Consider the following 13,614-nt stretch of genomic DNA (forward strand, 5'->3'; position numbering starts at 1 on the left):
AAGTGGTTCACTTAAAAGGTCCTTAAAATAATGCCACAGTATTTAGTTTTACCTATCTTGATGGACAATATAAACCCATGGGGAAATGCATTCATCTGTTAAGGTCCACAGCCTACTCTGTATCTTACAGTTCTCTTCATTGTGGTTGGTATTTAGTTTTGTAAAGCACTCTTCACAGTAATGCTAGGTTGAGATTGCAACTTTCATATGATATTTTCATACTTACTCATGTACTATATAAATACAGTTAGATTAGGCTAGTGTTTATCAGCTCAGTTTGCTGATGGGGAGGAGAACTTATCTAAATGCTGTTTTTTAATCTAAACATTTTGCTAATCACTTTGCTACTCCTTCATTTTATTTAACTTGTCTTACTTGTTCTTACTCACTCTTTGTTAGATTAGAAATACAAAATTATATTCTTTAATATTTTAAGAAATATATTAAATGGATTTTTTTTTTTTTGCACAGAAGATTATACTGGTTCTTACTTTTCTGTTTTTGCTTTTATGGGTTTCCAGATACTGTGACAGGTTTTTCTGATGAAGGCATACATTGTACAATAGGCACATTCCCTAAGTTAATGATGGTTTTCATCACATTTCTCTCATAAAAACTGATTGAACTTTAATATCAATTCAATGACCTGGGGGAATGCTGGGCCTAAGCCTATCCTAGCAACATTGGGAGCAAGGCACAAACCAGCTGATTGCAGGACTTGTTAACATATCCAACTCTCCCATAACAAGCTGGTTTAGAGTTCCCAGCCTTATTTGGAATCTCTGTAAGTAACCTTGGTATCTGAAGCACAACCCGTAGATACACATGGAGAACACCCAAAAGCCGCCCAGACACTAACCAGACCTGGATTTTTACCTTCAAGGGGATAGATATTTTGATTTACTTTTCTATTTAAGTAACCCATCACTTTCACCACTGATTATGAACCACCAAAAATTGTTACTCTTTTTATGATGCAGTTTTTATGATTAAAGCAATTTGCTGTCTCATTTGTAGAGTGTTTTAAAATGAGTTTATCCACTTTAACATGTGCTGTGTTGAACACTCGCCAAGTGTAGGTGTACAAGCCATAGAATGCCCAGCCTCTTTAACTTTCTCAAGTTTACTGTTTTCTGCTCAAATTATTTCATGCTTAATGTGTACATTAAAGCACTAATCATTTCCTACGATTGTGAGTCCTAATTTGTTTCACTCTTTTTTCCTATTTAGGAAGAAAAATGATTTGGCATTTAATAAAGATTACCCTTTTCTGGATGACATTATGGGGTATGGTTCAGAAAAGCATGGAAGACTGTGAAAAAGCTGTGAAACTATCAGAGATGAACTTGACTGTGAAGTACAATCTGCCAGGTTTTGTTGCTGACACACCCATCCAGAACATTGTGATCTTCAAAGGACGCATTTATGTAGCTGCTGTAAATAAAATTTATACACTAAAAGAAGATCTCAAACTTCTCTCTGAGTACAAGACTGGGCCTGTATTGGAGTGTTCAGACTGTTCACCTTGTGAACAATGTAAACCAAATGCCAACAGTTCTCTGCACTCTTGCAAAGATAATGTTAATATAGCTATGATTGTCGAAACCTATTATGACGATGAAATCTTTAGCTGTGGTTCTGTTAATGGCGGTGTATGTCAGCGTCATGTCCTGGAATCAGAAGACCTAGGAAATGAAACCAAATGTATGTATTCCCCAAGGACAGACGAAGAATGCTGTGGTTGCCCAGACTGTATTGCAAGTCCTTCCGGAACAAAAGTTTTGAGTGTTGAAAGTAATGGGCTTGTCCAATTTTTTGTTGGAAGTACGATTGCCCCTTCATATTCTCATGATTTACAACACTCTATTTCTGTAAGACAAATGAAGGAAACGCAAGATGGCTTCCGTTTTTTCTCTGACCAGTCTTACATGGATGTAATACCCGAGCTAAGGAACACTTACCCAATTAAATACATTTACACGTTCCAAAGTGACTCCTACGTTTACTTCTTAACAGTTCAAAAAGAGTCTTATGATTCTCCACTGTATCAAACCAGGATTGTCAGAATTTGCTCATCAGATCCTGAACTGCGAAGCTATGTGGAAATGCCTCTGGTGTGTATCTTAACAGATAAACGAAGAAAACGGTCCACAAAAACTGAAATGTTTAATATTTTGCAGGCAGCTCATGTCAGTAAACCTGGGGCAGCTCTTGCAACCGAATTAGGCATTTCCGTTGATCAGGATGTCCTCTTTGGTATCTTTGCACAAAGCAAGCCAGGTTCTTTTGTACCATCAAACAAGTCAACTGTCTGTGCTTTACCAATTAAAGCAGTCAACAACTTTATCAATGACATGATTTACAAGTGTTATACAAAGCTGCCTTACCATTTTTATGGATCAGACAAGAAATCCTGTTATAACACGGTAAGATGGTATCTTCTGACTTACAAAAATTGCAGATTTGGTCTACCATTGTAAAAGTGAGCACTTGGCTGTTGAAGGTGGAAAATACTAGAGTTGCACCAATGGCAACTAATTCTTAAAGTTTATTTTTTTATTTTTATTTTAATTGTCAAAATCAACCAATCCTAATCAGCTAGCTGATGTTCTGCCATCTATGTGTGTCATGATCACAAATCATTATGGTCCCATATGTAAAGTGAATCACCTGTTTGCAATTGCATATTTCTTCATTTTTGCAGCCAGTAGGGGCTAATAATGGAAAGGAACAATATAATGGTGAGGAACTGTCAAAATGCAGCCTGTTTTAAGCCTTGGACCTTGCACCCCACAGGGCAAAACCTGATCTAACTTTGAAACAGCATGTTTAAGTAATGCATTGTTATAAACTCTAGAAAGAGCAGCACACCATCTGTCAGTAGATTCTCTCATACTATACTATAAAGTCATAGCTGTATGCTCCACTGAGATAAGAGCAGCAGTAGTGCCAACTCTAAAAACAACCTATCCAACTTTTGTTCCCAGCATTACAGGCCCAGATTTTGGACTCAACTGTAATCAGGAAGCTACCTCTTTTATCTAAGTTATTCTGATATGTCCGATGTCATTCACCCCTTGGTGTTGTTAACTGCCTGTTAAATATTTAAAGACAGGGTCCATGATGCTACAAGTTAGTGCATTAAGTGACTGCACACATTAAAAGGTGAATATTATATGTTATTTGTAATGTGTATTGATTTTGTACTGACAGGTCGGAATGGTGACAGTTTTGCAGTGTTCATTGCGTTACACATGGTTAGTATACAGAAGCAGTGAGATTTATTTTATCATATAAGAAAACATGATGTACAGTGTATTGAAAAAGATGTAATATCAGGTCAAGGCCGGGGCCATAACTATTGACATTTTGGCATTTTTTCCCATGGTTATGCAGCTTTTCAAAACTGTCTGGAGTGCACATTGTCAGTCATTTAACTGGATTGTCCATGGCTTTAGAGTTTGAAGTGAGATTAAGATATTTTCAGTATGTTCTGTTTCTTTCAGTAATTGCAGTTGATCTGTGAAAACTTGCTTATGCAAGAATATAACTATCAAAATAAATGGCAAGTAGTGTTTAACTTTATGGAGCAATTTGAGAAGTATGTTGTATAACTGATCAAATGTGATCATGTCATTTCCTTGTCATGTTCTTTATTCTTGTCAGGTTGACAATTACCTTTATTATCAAATCCAGGATCAGAGTCAAGAGGAAGTTCTGCACTTCATCTCTATGACACACTAACACTGAGTGCTTACAGCCAACAGATTATTCGGCAGAAATGTTTCAAGAAATGCTACTGGGGCTCTTTTATACCCATGGCAATAACGGCTTTATATTGCCTCACTGTGATGGTGACTGCTCTTTTAGGACTATAACACCCAGGATACCTCACATTGTGACGGTGTGGGTGGGCTCCATGCTCCCACATCTGTTTTGGAAGCCTCTTGAACCCGACACCATCGACAACATAATTGGATGAGCCTGCAGATGAGGACACAACACAGAACAAGGGTTAAAGTGTGAAAATGCAAAAGTGCTTTTATTTAAAACAAGTCAAAAATCAAAAACAGTGTTCAAAAGTGCAGTGCAAATCCTTAATAACAAATAATCCAAAAAAAGAACATTGTCCATGTGGAGGTTAAAATCCATATTAATAATCCATTAAAACAAGGTTAAAGCATGGCAGAAAACTGTCCTTAAGAAAAACCGCAGTCCCCAGTGCATCACCTTAAAACAGCCATCTCCTCATCTTAACCCCAAGCAAGTCCTTGCAGCCGAGGAGACAACACATTGGACCCCTGCAGCCTTCTATGGTCCTCTGCTGGGCTCCATGCTGAACTGCTGACTCATGCTTTTTGGCCCATGTCCCTGTGGACAATGGCTCCCCCACAGGATGCCTCACTGAGCCATGCTGTCTCTCTCTGATAAATCGTTCCAACTAAGCAGCGCTTATGTCACTTCAGCTTCCAGGTCTCAGCTGGAGTGACCATCAGACCCTAAGCATCGGCCACATGCTCCCTCGTGAGACTTCCACCCTGCCTTCTCTTGCTCATCCACATGCACCAGCTCCCTCCATCTCCAGCTTTGTCATTCTCCTTCCGTTTCTCTTCCTTTTCAGGTGGTCCTCTATTCGATTCTCTTTTCTCATGCTGGCCCTTTCTTGTATACCTCAGTGGGTGTCAGCATCTCAGTCGCACACTGCAGGAAGCCGATAAAGCGATTGAGACAGACTGCACCCTCATGTACAGGTGTGTTTCACCCCAATTACTACACCAATTAGCCCGCAGCTGTGTAAGTGTGCACACCCACGGAGGGCGAGCCAGCCAATTAATTAATTATTTATTAAAACAACCCTCTTTTTCTTAGCCACGTACCTGTATACCACACACAGGTATGTGCATGGGCACTCTAACTCAAACTCTATCTATCTATCTATCTATCTATCTATCTATCTATCTATCTATCTATCTATCTATCTATCTATCTATCTATCTACTGTATGTAATGAACCAGTTTGACCCTTTCCATTTGAAAAGACAAAAAAAAATTTGAAAAACAAGTCTATGTGTGGTGTAAGTATGTTGGCATGGAATCTTATATTGCTGATATTGTATATGTAAGCAAGTTTATATAAAATTATATAAGTAAACCAGCACGGTGATCTGAGCCTTTCAACTGATAAAGACGCTATAAAAAATTGAATTGACAATTTATTTTTTAGTCCTTTAGTTAGATCTACTGCCACAGTGCTTGACCTTCATTTGTATGCTGCTGTTTAGGTCTTTTAAAATCTAATTTAGCATCTATACGATCACTGGAAGAAGCCGATTATACTTATGTCATGCTTTGTGATTAGTAAAAAGCACTGTTTCCTTTTGTTTATATACTGTTAATGTACAGTAGTATCCTCAGTTTTTGCAATGCAGTAGTGTGTATGATGTACAGTATCAGTAGTTAGTAGGTTATGTCCTTTTTGAAAGGTGAAGTGTAGATGGGCAACAGTTGGCACAGGCAGGCAGGAGATGTGGTGGTTCTAAAAGAATGTAGATTATTGAAAATTCTTCATATTTAAATATCCTAATCAAGCAGTTAATAATGTAGTTACAGCAACTATTCTAATACAACCATCTGCTTAGCACTTGAAATATTGCTGTCTGGTGGAACTTTCACTGTCTGTGAATGGATTGTGGAGCAGAAAGACACTTGCTCTGTGTTGAAACTCTTACGGGACATAAACATATTGCGTCCGTTTCCTAGGCTTAAAGGTGAACCCATAGGAAAAAAAATGCTGTTTACCTGTTTGATAACAGAGATGCCTATTTCATATGTATATGAAACTTAATTAATTGCATGGATAAAATATTTGCATTACACTGACATCATATTAGGTTATAGGAAATTTTTTCAATAAATCTTATGTGACTTGTAACGCGATTTATGATTATATCAGTGTGCAATTCATGGAATATACTAAATTGCTGAATCCACAAACATCCATCTACAATACTGTATAACAAATTATCAAGAGCTGCCTGCCATCGCATAATTAGGGAAAACATTTGCAGTCCTGAAAAGGATATGTTTTTCAGTTAATTCGGTATTCTGTAATTCAGTCATTAATTCAATATTTTATATGTATAGTTTATCCTATATGTAAGAAAACAAATGCATCCTGCATAAAGTGTGCCTTAAAACTTACCGTTAGAAATCCAGAGAGAACAGGCAAGTCTGTTTGACTGGAAAATGAAAGTATATTTTTAAAATGTATTGTTACTTTTATTTTTGTGTATTTTTTTAAGTTAATCATAATGCTCTAAATAGCATCTTTTACTAAGCGTGACAATCATGAATATGTTTTTTTCTGGATAAGAATTTGAGGTGGATCATTATCTGCCATCAGTTTGCTAAAATGTATTATTCCTGTTATTAATAAATAAAATAAACTCATGTATAATCTTAGCATAGAAACAGTTTCTAGTTTAGAGTATGACATCTGTCTACAGTATTCTGAGAACAAAACAATTTGACTTTATAGGTAGATACCCTACCGCAAAAAATAAGCTTTCATCGAGTTTAATCAGTTTCCTAAAATTCCAATGAAAAGGTAGTAATAATCTTTTTGCCCTTAGGGTTATACCATATTTATAAATTATATCAAAATAATTTATGTTATCAGTTTCAATGTTAAATATTGCAGAATCAAAAAGCATAGATTAACAGAACATGCTTAATCACAAAATGGCACTCAATGCTGCCAAGTGAAAATCGTCCCAGTTCATTGCATGTCATTAACATTTAGTGTACTGAAAGTGTAAGAGTCAGGTGAATGGCATTATTAGTCTGATTGTTTTCGTTCCTCTTGGTTTTGTTACCAGAGCACAAAAATGGAATAAGTACCTTGGCGGTTCATAGCCTGCCTGTGCCCTTCCTGACCCTGGAAGCCACTCCATCACTTGTCATCTTTCACAGTAGTCAGCACTAAAATAGCAAATGACTTTAGGATAATGTAAGTGCTAAGCCTTTCAAATATTTGGGGGGGTTGAAAGTGGGTGATTACTTACTAGTCTTTACAGCATTGCAGTTTACAGCTTTCATTTCAATTGATAATAAGTGGAATTTCCCTGCCAGTCTAATACTTTCGATTTGTAAAGGCTAACAGATCCATTGGAAAAAATTAAATAGGTACAGTACTTTTCGCAAAACATGCTAGCAAACTGTGTGTTGATGAGAATGAGTCCAGGTAAACTTCAGCTCCTGTGAGTGTGTTGGAAGATTGCAACCCCAAGTTGGTTCGCTTAAAAAGTGTAATATTAACTCACCCAATCAAATATTAAACCTTGAAAAAAATGTGTATTTGGGCAAGACCAGAGATCTCTTAAACAGTCAGTTAACTGTGTGGCTTCAGTCAACTAGAGTTTCCTCTCAATCATGGTTTTTTCCCACCCTTTCACTCCTGTTCAAGCATTACCATATCATACATGAGTGTAATGTACTGTACTGTTTTATCGTTTGAGAGAAAGATGTCATGAAAGGAGTCCATTCAGATTTCTTTTCTTAGTTACCATATATTTTCCCATTACCTAGAGGTTTCTTACTGGATATCATTGTCAAGAACATGACTTTGTAGTTACATATTTTTTGCATTATTATTGACATTGTGTTAGCTTATGATAGATAGATAGATAGATAGATAGATAGATAGATAGATAGATAGATAGATAGATAGATAGATAGTACTTCTTGTGTCCAAAGGGAGGAATTTTGCAGAAGTTCAATATATAAATGTATATAAGAGACAAGTACTTGAGCCTCACAATCTGCGGTCTGCCTGTTGGGCCACCATACACTCATATCCTTGAGCTTACTTTTTAACAAGCATGGCTGCATGCTGTTGATTTTATGGTGAACCTTCTTTGTAAAGAAGTGCTACATACATTCATGTTGAATGCACTGCTACAGTATTCATACATTTGTCCTTATCACTGGATAAATCTAGCTGAGTTGACTTCATGAATGCAGTTGAGAATTTTAAAGACTTGGATTAAGTCCCTACAATGCCCTATCTGTTGAAGACAAATAAGTTTCAGCAGAGTAGAACATATTCTTTAGCAGAGGGATGCAGTTAGTTGCCTTTCTCTGCACTGTAATCCCGCTGTGGTTATATAAAGTGACCAGTCTAGTGCAAAGCACTCCAATTTATTTTGCTTTTATCTCTTTTTTTTTTACAATTCATGCAATTTTTGATGTTATCTCCAAATTTCTTGATGATTTGTACAACTTCTGGTTGCAAAAGCACAATTTAATCACCAATGACAAGACTATTCCATTTTTTGTATATCAGAGTGTTTTTTCAAACATTTCCTAGTAAAATGGTTGTGATTTTGTACAGGGAAAGCCATGTTTTACATTGGGAGATGTGAAGTATTGGTTGGAGTCTGCTCTTATTTGCTGACAAACTGGAAGTTCTCAATTCACCAGTCAAGATTACTTACAGTAATATCACATTCATAATTACATTTCCCACAGTGACTGAAAGACTTAATTGGTTAATTTACCACACACATTGCACTCTCCCTTTATCACTACTATATACCTTGACACTCAAAATGCTGTTTCATAAATAAGCAGTATTGGTAACAGTTTCTGTGTTAATCATGTAATCTGTGTGGAATTATCAAAACCATTTTTTTTATTATTATATTTGTATTAATTTTATTGCAATCCATACAAATCAATCAAGTTTTTACAAAAAGAAAAAATTGAGTTAAGGACAAATCGATCCCCTGAGAGAGAGAGCAAGGCAAACGGCGTGAAATTTAAGACCTGTAAACATACCTAAATTAATAAATTCTCTGTACTTCATGAACTTATTTTAAAATATTACTGATTAGATCCTGCCATGTTTTGAAAAAAGTCTGTACGGATCCTCTAACTGAGTATTTGTTTTTTTCCAATTTCAAATTATATAACACATCGGTTTCCCACTGACTTAAAAGAGGAGAGTTTGGGTTCTTCTAGTTTATCAGATCAAAACCATTTTTAAAGACTAAACACTACATCTGCTTTATTTTGCCTAGTCCTCTAGTTGGCTGTTGAAGTTTAACAGTGTCCTCCCTAGTAATGGGCAGTTTATACATTAATCCCATGCCATTTAGTTTCTTTCCTCTTTTGAAATAACTAGGGAGAAATACTTACTTGGTTCATTTTCCTTTTCTTGATTGTCTCCAGTCTTTCCCATTATATATCTTTGAAGCATTTTGAATAGACTTATAAATGAGTGTTTTTCTGTTTGTTTTCAGCTCCATTGCATTTGTTTTTTTCAGTGTCAGTCTTCACTGTTCCAATACTTTTTTGATGTGAAGATGCAATTTCCTGCATTCCTGTTGGTTTATACTTTTGTTACTTTTTTAATTTCCTGTTGAATTTTTATTACATTTTAATCATCCATGCAAGGTATTTATTTTGTATTTTCTTTTTGTTTACTTGGTAATATGCTTATTTTCAGCTTATCCTAGAAAATAACCTTTTGTTTACCAGTACATGTTTTCTCTGTGTTTCTTCAGTCACCAAAGTCTGCTTTTTGCATATTGTTTTTTGTTTTCATTTTGATTTGTATATTTCCAGAACCTACTATTATCAGTCAGTCAGTTATTGTCCAACCCGCTATATCCTAACACAGGGTCATGGGGGTCTGCTCGAGCCAATCCCAGCCACCGCAGGGCACGCACACACACACCAAGCACACACTAGGGACAATTTAAGATCGCCAATGCACCTAACTGTGGGGGGAATCTGGAGTACCCGGTGGAAACCTACACAGACACGGGGAGAACATGCAGACTCGACGCAGGGAGGACCCGGGAAGCGAACCCAGGTCTCCTAACTGCGAGGCAGCAGCGCTACCACAGAGCCACCGTGCCACCCACATTATTATCAATTTTAGTCAAAAAGGTAGTCACTTGTTTCTTTTATGTTGGAAAAAAAGCAATGTCTGTACAGCCATTACTCAGTTTTGCTAGAAATTAATTTACTTTTTATATCAAAGACATTGTGTGTCCTTTCATTAGAGGTTTCTAAGTCAAAATTTAGAAAGTTAAAATCATTATTGATCAATACATCAACTTTGTTACTGTAGTTAGTGGAGCTGAGGGAAATGATGCCATATAGTATTGTAATATTTTTAATTTTAGTATTTTATAAATAGTGGAAGAGCAATTATGTTTTGCATTTTTTATCCCTTTTGGTGCTTGCATTTTTTAAAAATAACTTAAATGGCAGAGTGAATACTTTATCTTTTGTGAGAACAGAAATAGTCTGTGAACATTTTGTCTTCATTTGTGTATGACAATCGATAGAAAACACAAATATTAATATGACTGCAGAGACTCAGACAGAATGCTTCATCTATATTAAAGTCAAGCATCTGGACTCATTTTGGTTTTCACAACATCACAAGCATGAAAGAGCCTGATATGAAATAATATGGTTTGTAAGCAGTAACCAGCACACAACAAACTAGGTGCCATCATATTTGAGTTACATGTGTATTTAAAAGCGCATGATTGTTTGAATATTCAAAACTAAGTTAAACATTTCAGATACTTCCAGTCAGTGTCATGTTGTATACATAAACAGCTTTGCATGGTTTTTCAGATCAATATCTCATGTTCATGTTTCAGCAATGACCTGTTCATATTTTTTGTTCAGAGAGCTTCTGTTATGTTGTCATCAATAAAATGGATATCCCTCATTGCAATGGAAAACAAATCCTTTGCCGTTTGTCTCCATCCTTCCTCTTAATTAGAGAAACCAGCTGGCGTTACTGTTTTATGTCTAGATGACCAGAACACCTTAACTCTATAATGAATTTGTGTTATAGCTTCTTTTGAACATAGTCAATTTTTTTTAAATGTTACTGTATTTCTTATTGTTGGCTTTTAATATTAATATTAACTCTTTGAAGGCTGAATATTTTTTCTGACAAGCACCCAATGCACTGGTTTCACTTGCACTGGCTGTTGGCACCTGTTTGGCATCTCTGGCAGCAGTGGCTGTGGGCCGGCTACCTCTTTGTCTTCACACAGCAGGTGGGCAATGGTAGTAGACGCAGTGTGATGCAATATGTTTTGTACCTCTTGCCATCATAAGTGGTGGTCCTCTTAGGCGAATGCTGCTACACGACCAGCTGGGAACCGATAGGCTCACTTTCATTCTCGATATCCCTCTCCAAAACACTTTCATCAAACTCAGAGTCCGAAAAGTCAGAGTCCGATTCGGCGATAATATGTGAAACGTCCATGGAGTATTTTGTTTTGCACGTTTGTTTTAGTCTCTCGCCAGATGTCGGTGCCATTTTAGAGGCTGGTTGCTCTTCACTACTCCTGCATGCACAGGGAATTGAGGTCAAATCAAGAAAGCTACGTAACGTAACTTTCCTTGAACCAAAGAGAGTTGAATTAAAACATAAAGGCGAGTTTTCACAGTTAACAGCCCATTACTGTCCTCTACGCCTGAATTTTGACAAAAGTCAACATCAGCCCTGAAAGAGTTAAAATGTTGGCAAACTCATGGAGCTGTTTTGGAATATTTTTCACCATGATTGCTGGCATTTTCTGATATTTTCACATGGCTGCAGCTCTGTGACTTGTGATAGCTATGGCCATTACTAGTCACTTGATGCAGAGATCAAATAACATGTGTACTCAAACTCCACCTACTCAGTATCCTGGTGTTAGGTGGTACTGAAAAAGCATACTTTTCATCAGATTTACAGAATCCCAATTAACTTTATCATTTCCCCTATAGTATGTTTTGCATTCCCTGGTACAATTCATTGTTTGCAATCTCTTGCATTTCATTACAAAGACTGAGTTATATGTCACACAGTGATGAATTTCACATTCTTTACATGTACAAATGGATGTAATCAGCAAAAGAGTAGAGAAACGCACACTACTAATTATAGGACTTTTTATGCTTATAGTGCAAGTGGGGGCTTATGAGAATTGTATGCAGCGCAAACAATAGAATATTGTTCAGCATGTTTTTTTTATTTTGTAGTGACACAACTTGATGTATTAATGAATGTTTAAAAAGTGTTTTTGTGTACTACAAGTGACAAAGTATGTAACTGTTTTTGTGCAGCTCCTTGCATTATAAACACACTCACAAAATGTTCTTGAACAAATAAGCATTTGAAGCTTCTGGTTATGATTATTACTACAAACATAAGGCCAGATCTCACAAGTGCCAAGGTTGGACACTATAACAATGCATGTGTGTGTTGCATGAGTGTGTTGAAATGCTTGAAATCCATTTCCATAATTAAAAAACGTTTAACTAAGATGAATTGACTTGAAGGTTCTCACTGTGAAACTGTTTGATCTAACTTTGCATAATGGAAAATAATTTCAGCTTTTACTTCAGTTACGTAAAAACTCAATAATATATTGCAATATATTGCGAATTCAAATCATAATACTTAAAACATTGTATGGCATTGTAGCAGTGCTACCCATCTAAGTTGGTTTGAATTCTAAGTAGCCAATGTAGACTTCAGCGTATTCAGAGTGCACCATCTATTTGAATGTATTATGTTATGCATGCAGTAATAAAAAGCTTTGCATTTTTCATTCAGGCAGATGCAGCACAACAAACATTAGCACTACTTTTACAAATCCCGCATCAAATGGCGGACATAGAAATCGGACAGACACACACACACAGACACTTATCCTTTTTTTAAGGTGGATTACTAACCTAGCATGCCTAACAACCCCTAAAAACAGGATTTGACTCCCAGCTTAATCCATTTTTGAGTAGAGTTTGTATGTTCTGCTCACTTGCGAGTCCAAAAAATTTCCTCATTAGATTAATCAGAGAATTAATTAGAGAGATCTAAATTAGCCTTATATAATTTAGTATGTTTGCACAAGTGTGCTATGCCAAGAACTGGCATACCAATCAAGCTTGACACTGTTTACAAGACACTGCTTGATTAAGGTCTGGTTTCTAGTAGCTCCGAAATAAACAAAGTGGGTTAAATACGCATGAAAAGAAAAAATTACTGTACAGCAAGGTTTGTCCTCCACTTTCCGATTCTGGCCCCCGGAGCAGTGGCACCTGGCTGCTTTTATAGGATAGCCAAAAGTACTCCAGGTGTCCGTTGATCTTCTTCCGGCAGCACTTCCGGATGTTTGGAGGCCCAACACAGTAGGGCTGTGGAGGCTCTGCAGCACCCCCTGGCGTCACCCACGGAACCCAATTGGGTTGTAGCAGCTTCCAGCATGCCCCGCGGGAATCTGTGGTGCTGTAACAACTCAGGCCGGTGACCCTCTGTCCTCCCGGGAGAGATAAAGCCCTGAAGACACTCTCTCCCCCAGCCCTTCAATTATACAGGTGTCCTATTTCCAGATCATGCTAATGGGCCACCGGAAGTGCTCCCAGGTGCAGCATAAAAGGAGTCCACCACCTCTGCTTCAAGAGCCAGAGTGAGGAGGAGGTGGACAACACTTGCTGAAGGAGAAGTGGAGGCAGAAGAGGGAAATGAAGAAAAGATAACTGTTGATAGATGCTGAACTTGTGTCTGTTTGGTTTGGGGAGCTAAGCACC

General features: G+C 37.1%; 1 protein-coding gene across 1 annotated transcript in view; it reads left to right on the top strand.

Annotated features, from left to right (window-relative positions):
- The window catches only part of met (MET proto-oncogene, receptor tyrosine kinase), a 214,233-nt gene that overhangs the window by 12,338 nt on the left and 188,281 nt on the right, over window positions 1-13,614 (top strand). Inside the window, exon 2 of the mRNA XM_039761387.1 lies at window positions 1,231-2,426. Within this exon, the coding sequence (XP_039617321.1) occupies window positions 1,239-2,426 (1,188 nt within the window). The 5' untranslated portion in view covers window positions 1,231-1,238. The remainder of the gene's footprint in view (window positions 1-1,230; window positions 2,427-13,614) is intronic.

This window comes from Polypterus senegalus, chromosome 8, assembly GCF_016835505.1.
Source record: "Polypterus senegalus isolate Bchr_013 chromosome 8, ASM1683550v1, whole genome shotgun sequence".
Taxonomy (NCBI): domain Eukaryota; kingdom Metazoa; phylum Chordata; class Cladistia; order Polypteriformes; family Polypteridae; genus Polypterus; species Polypterus senegalus.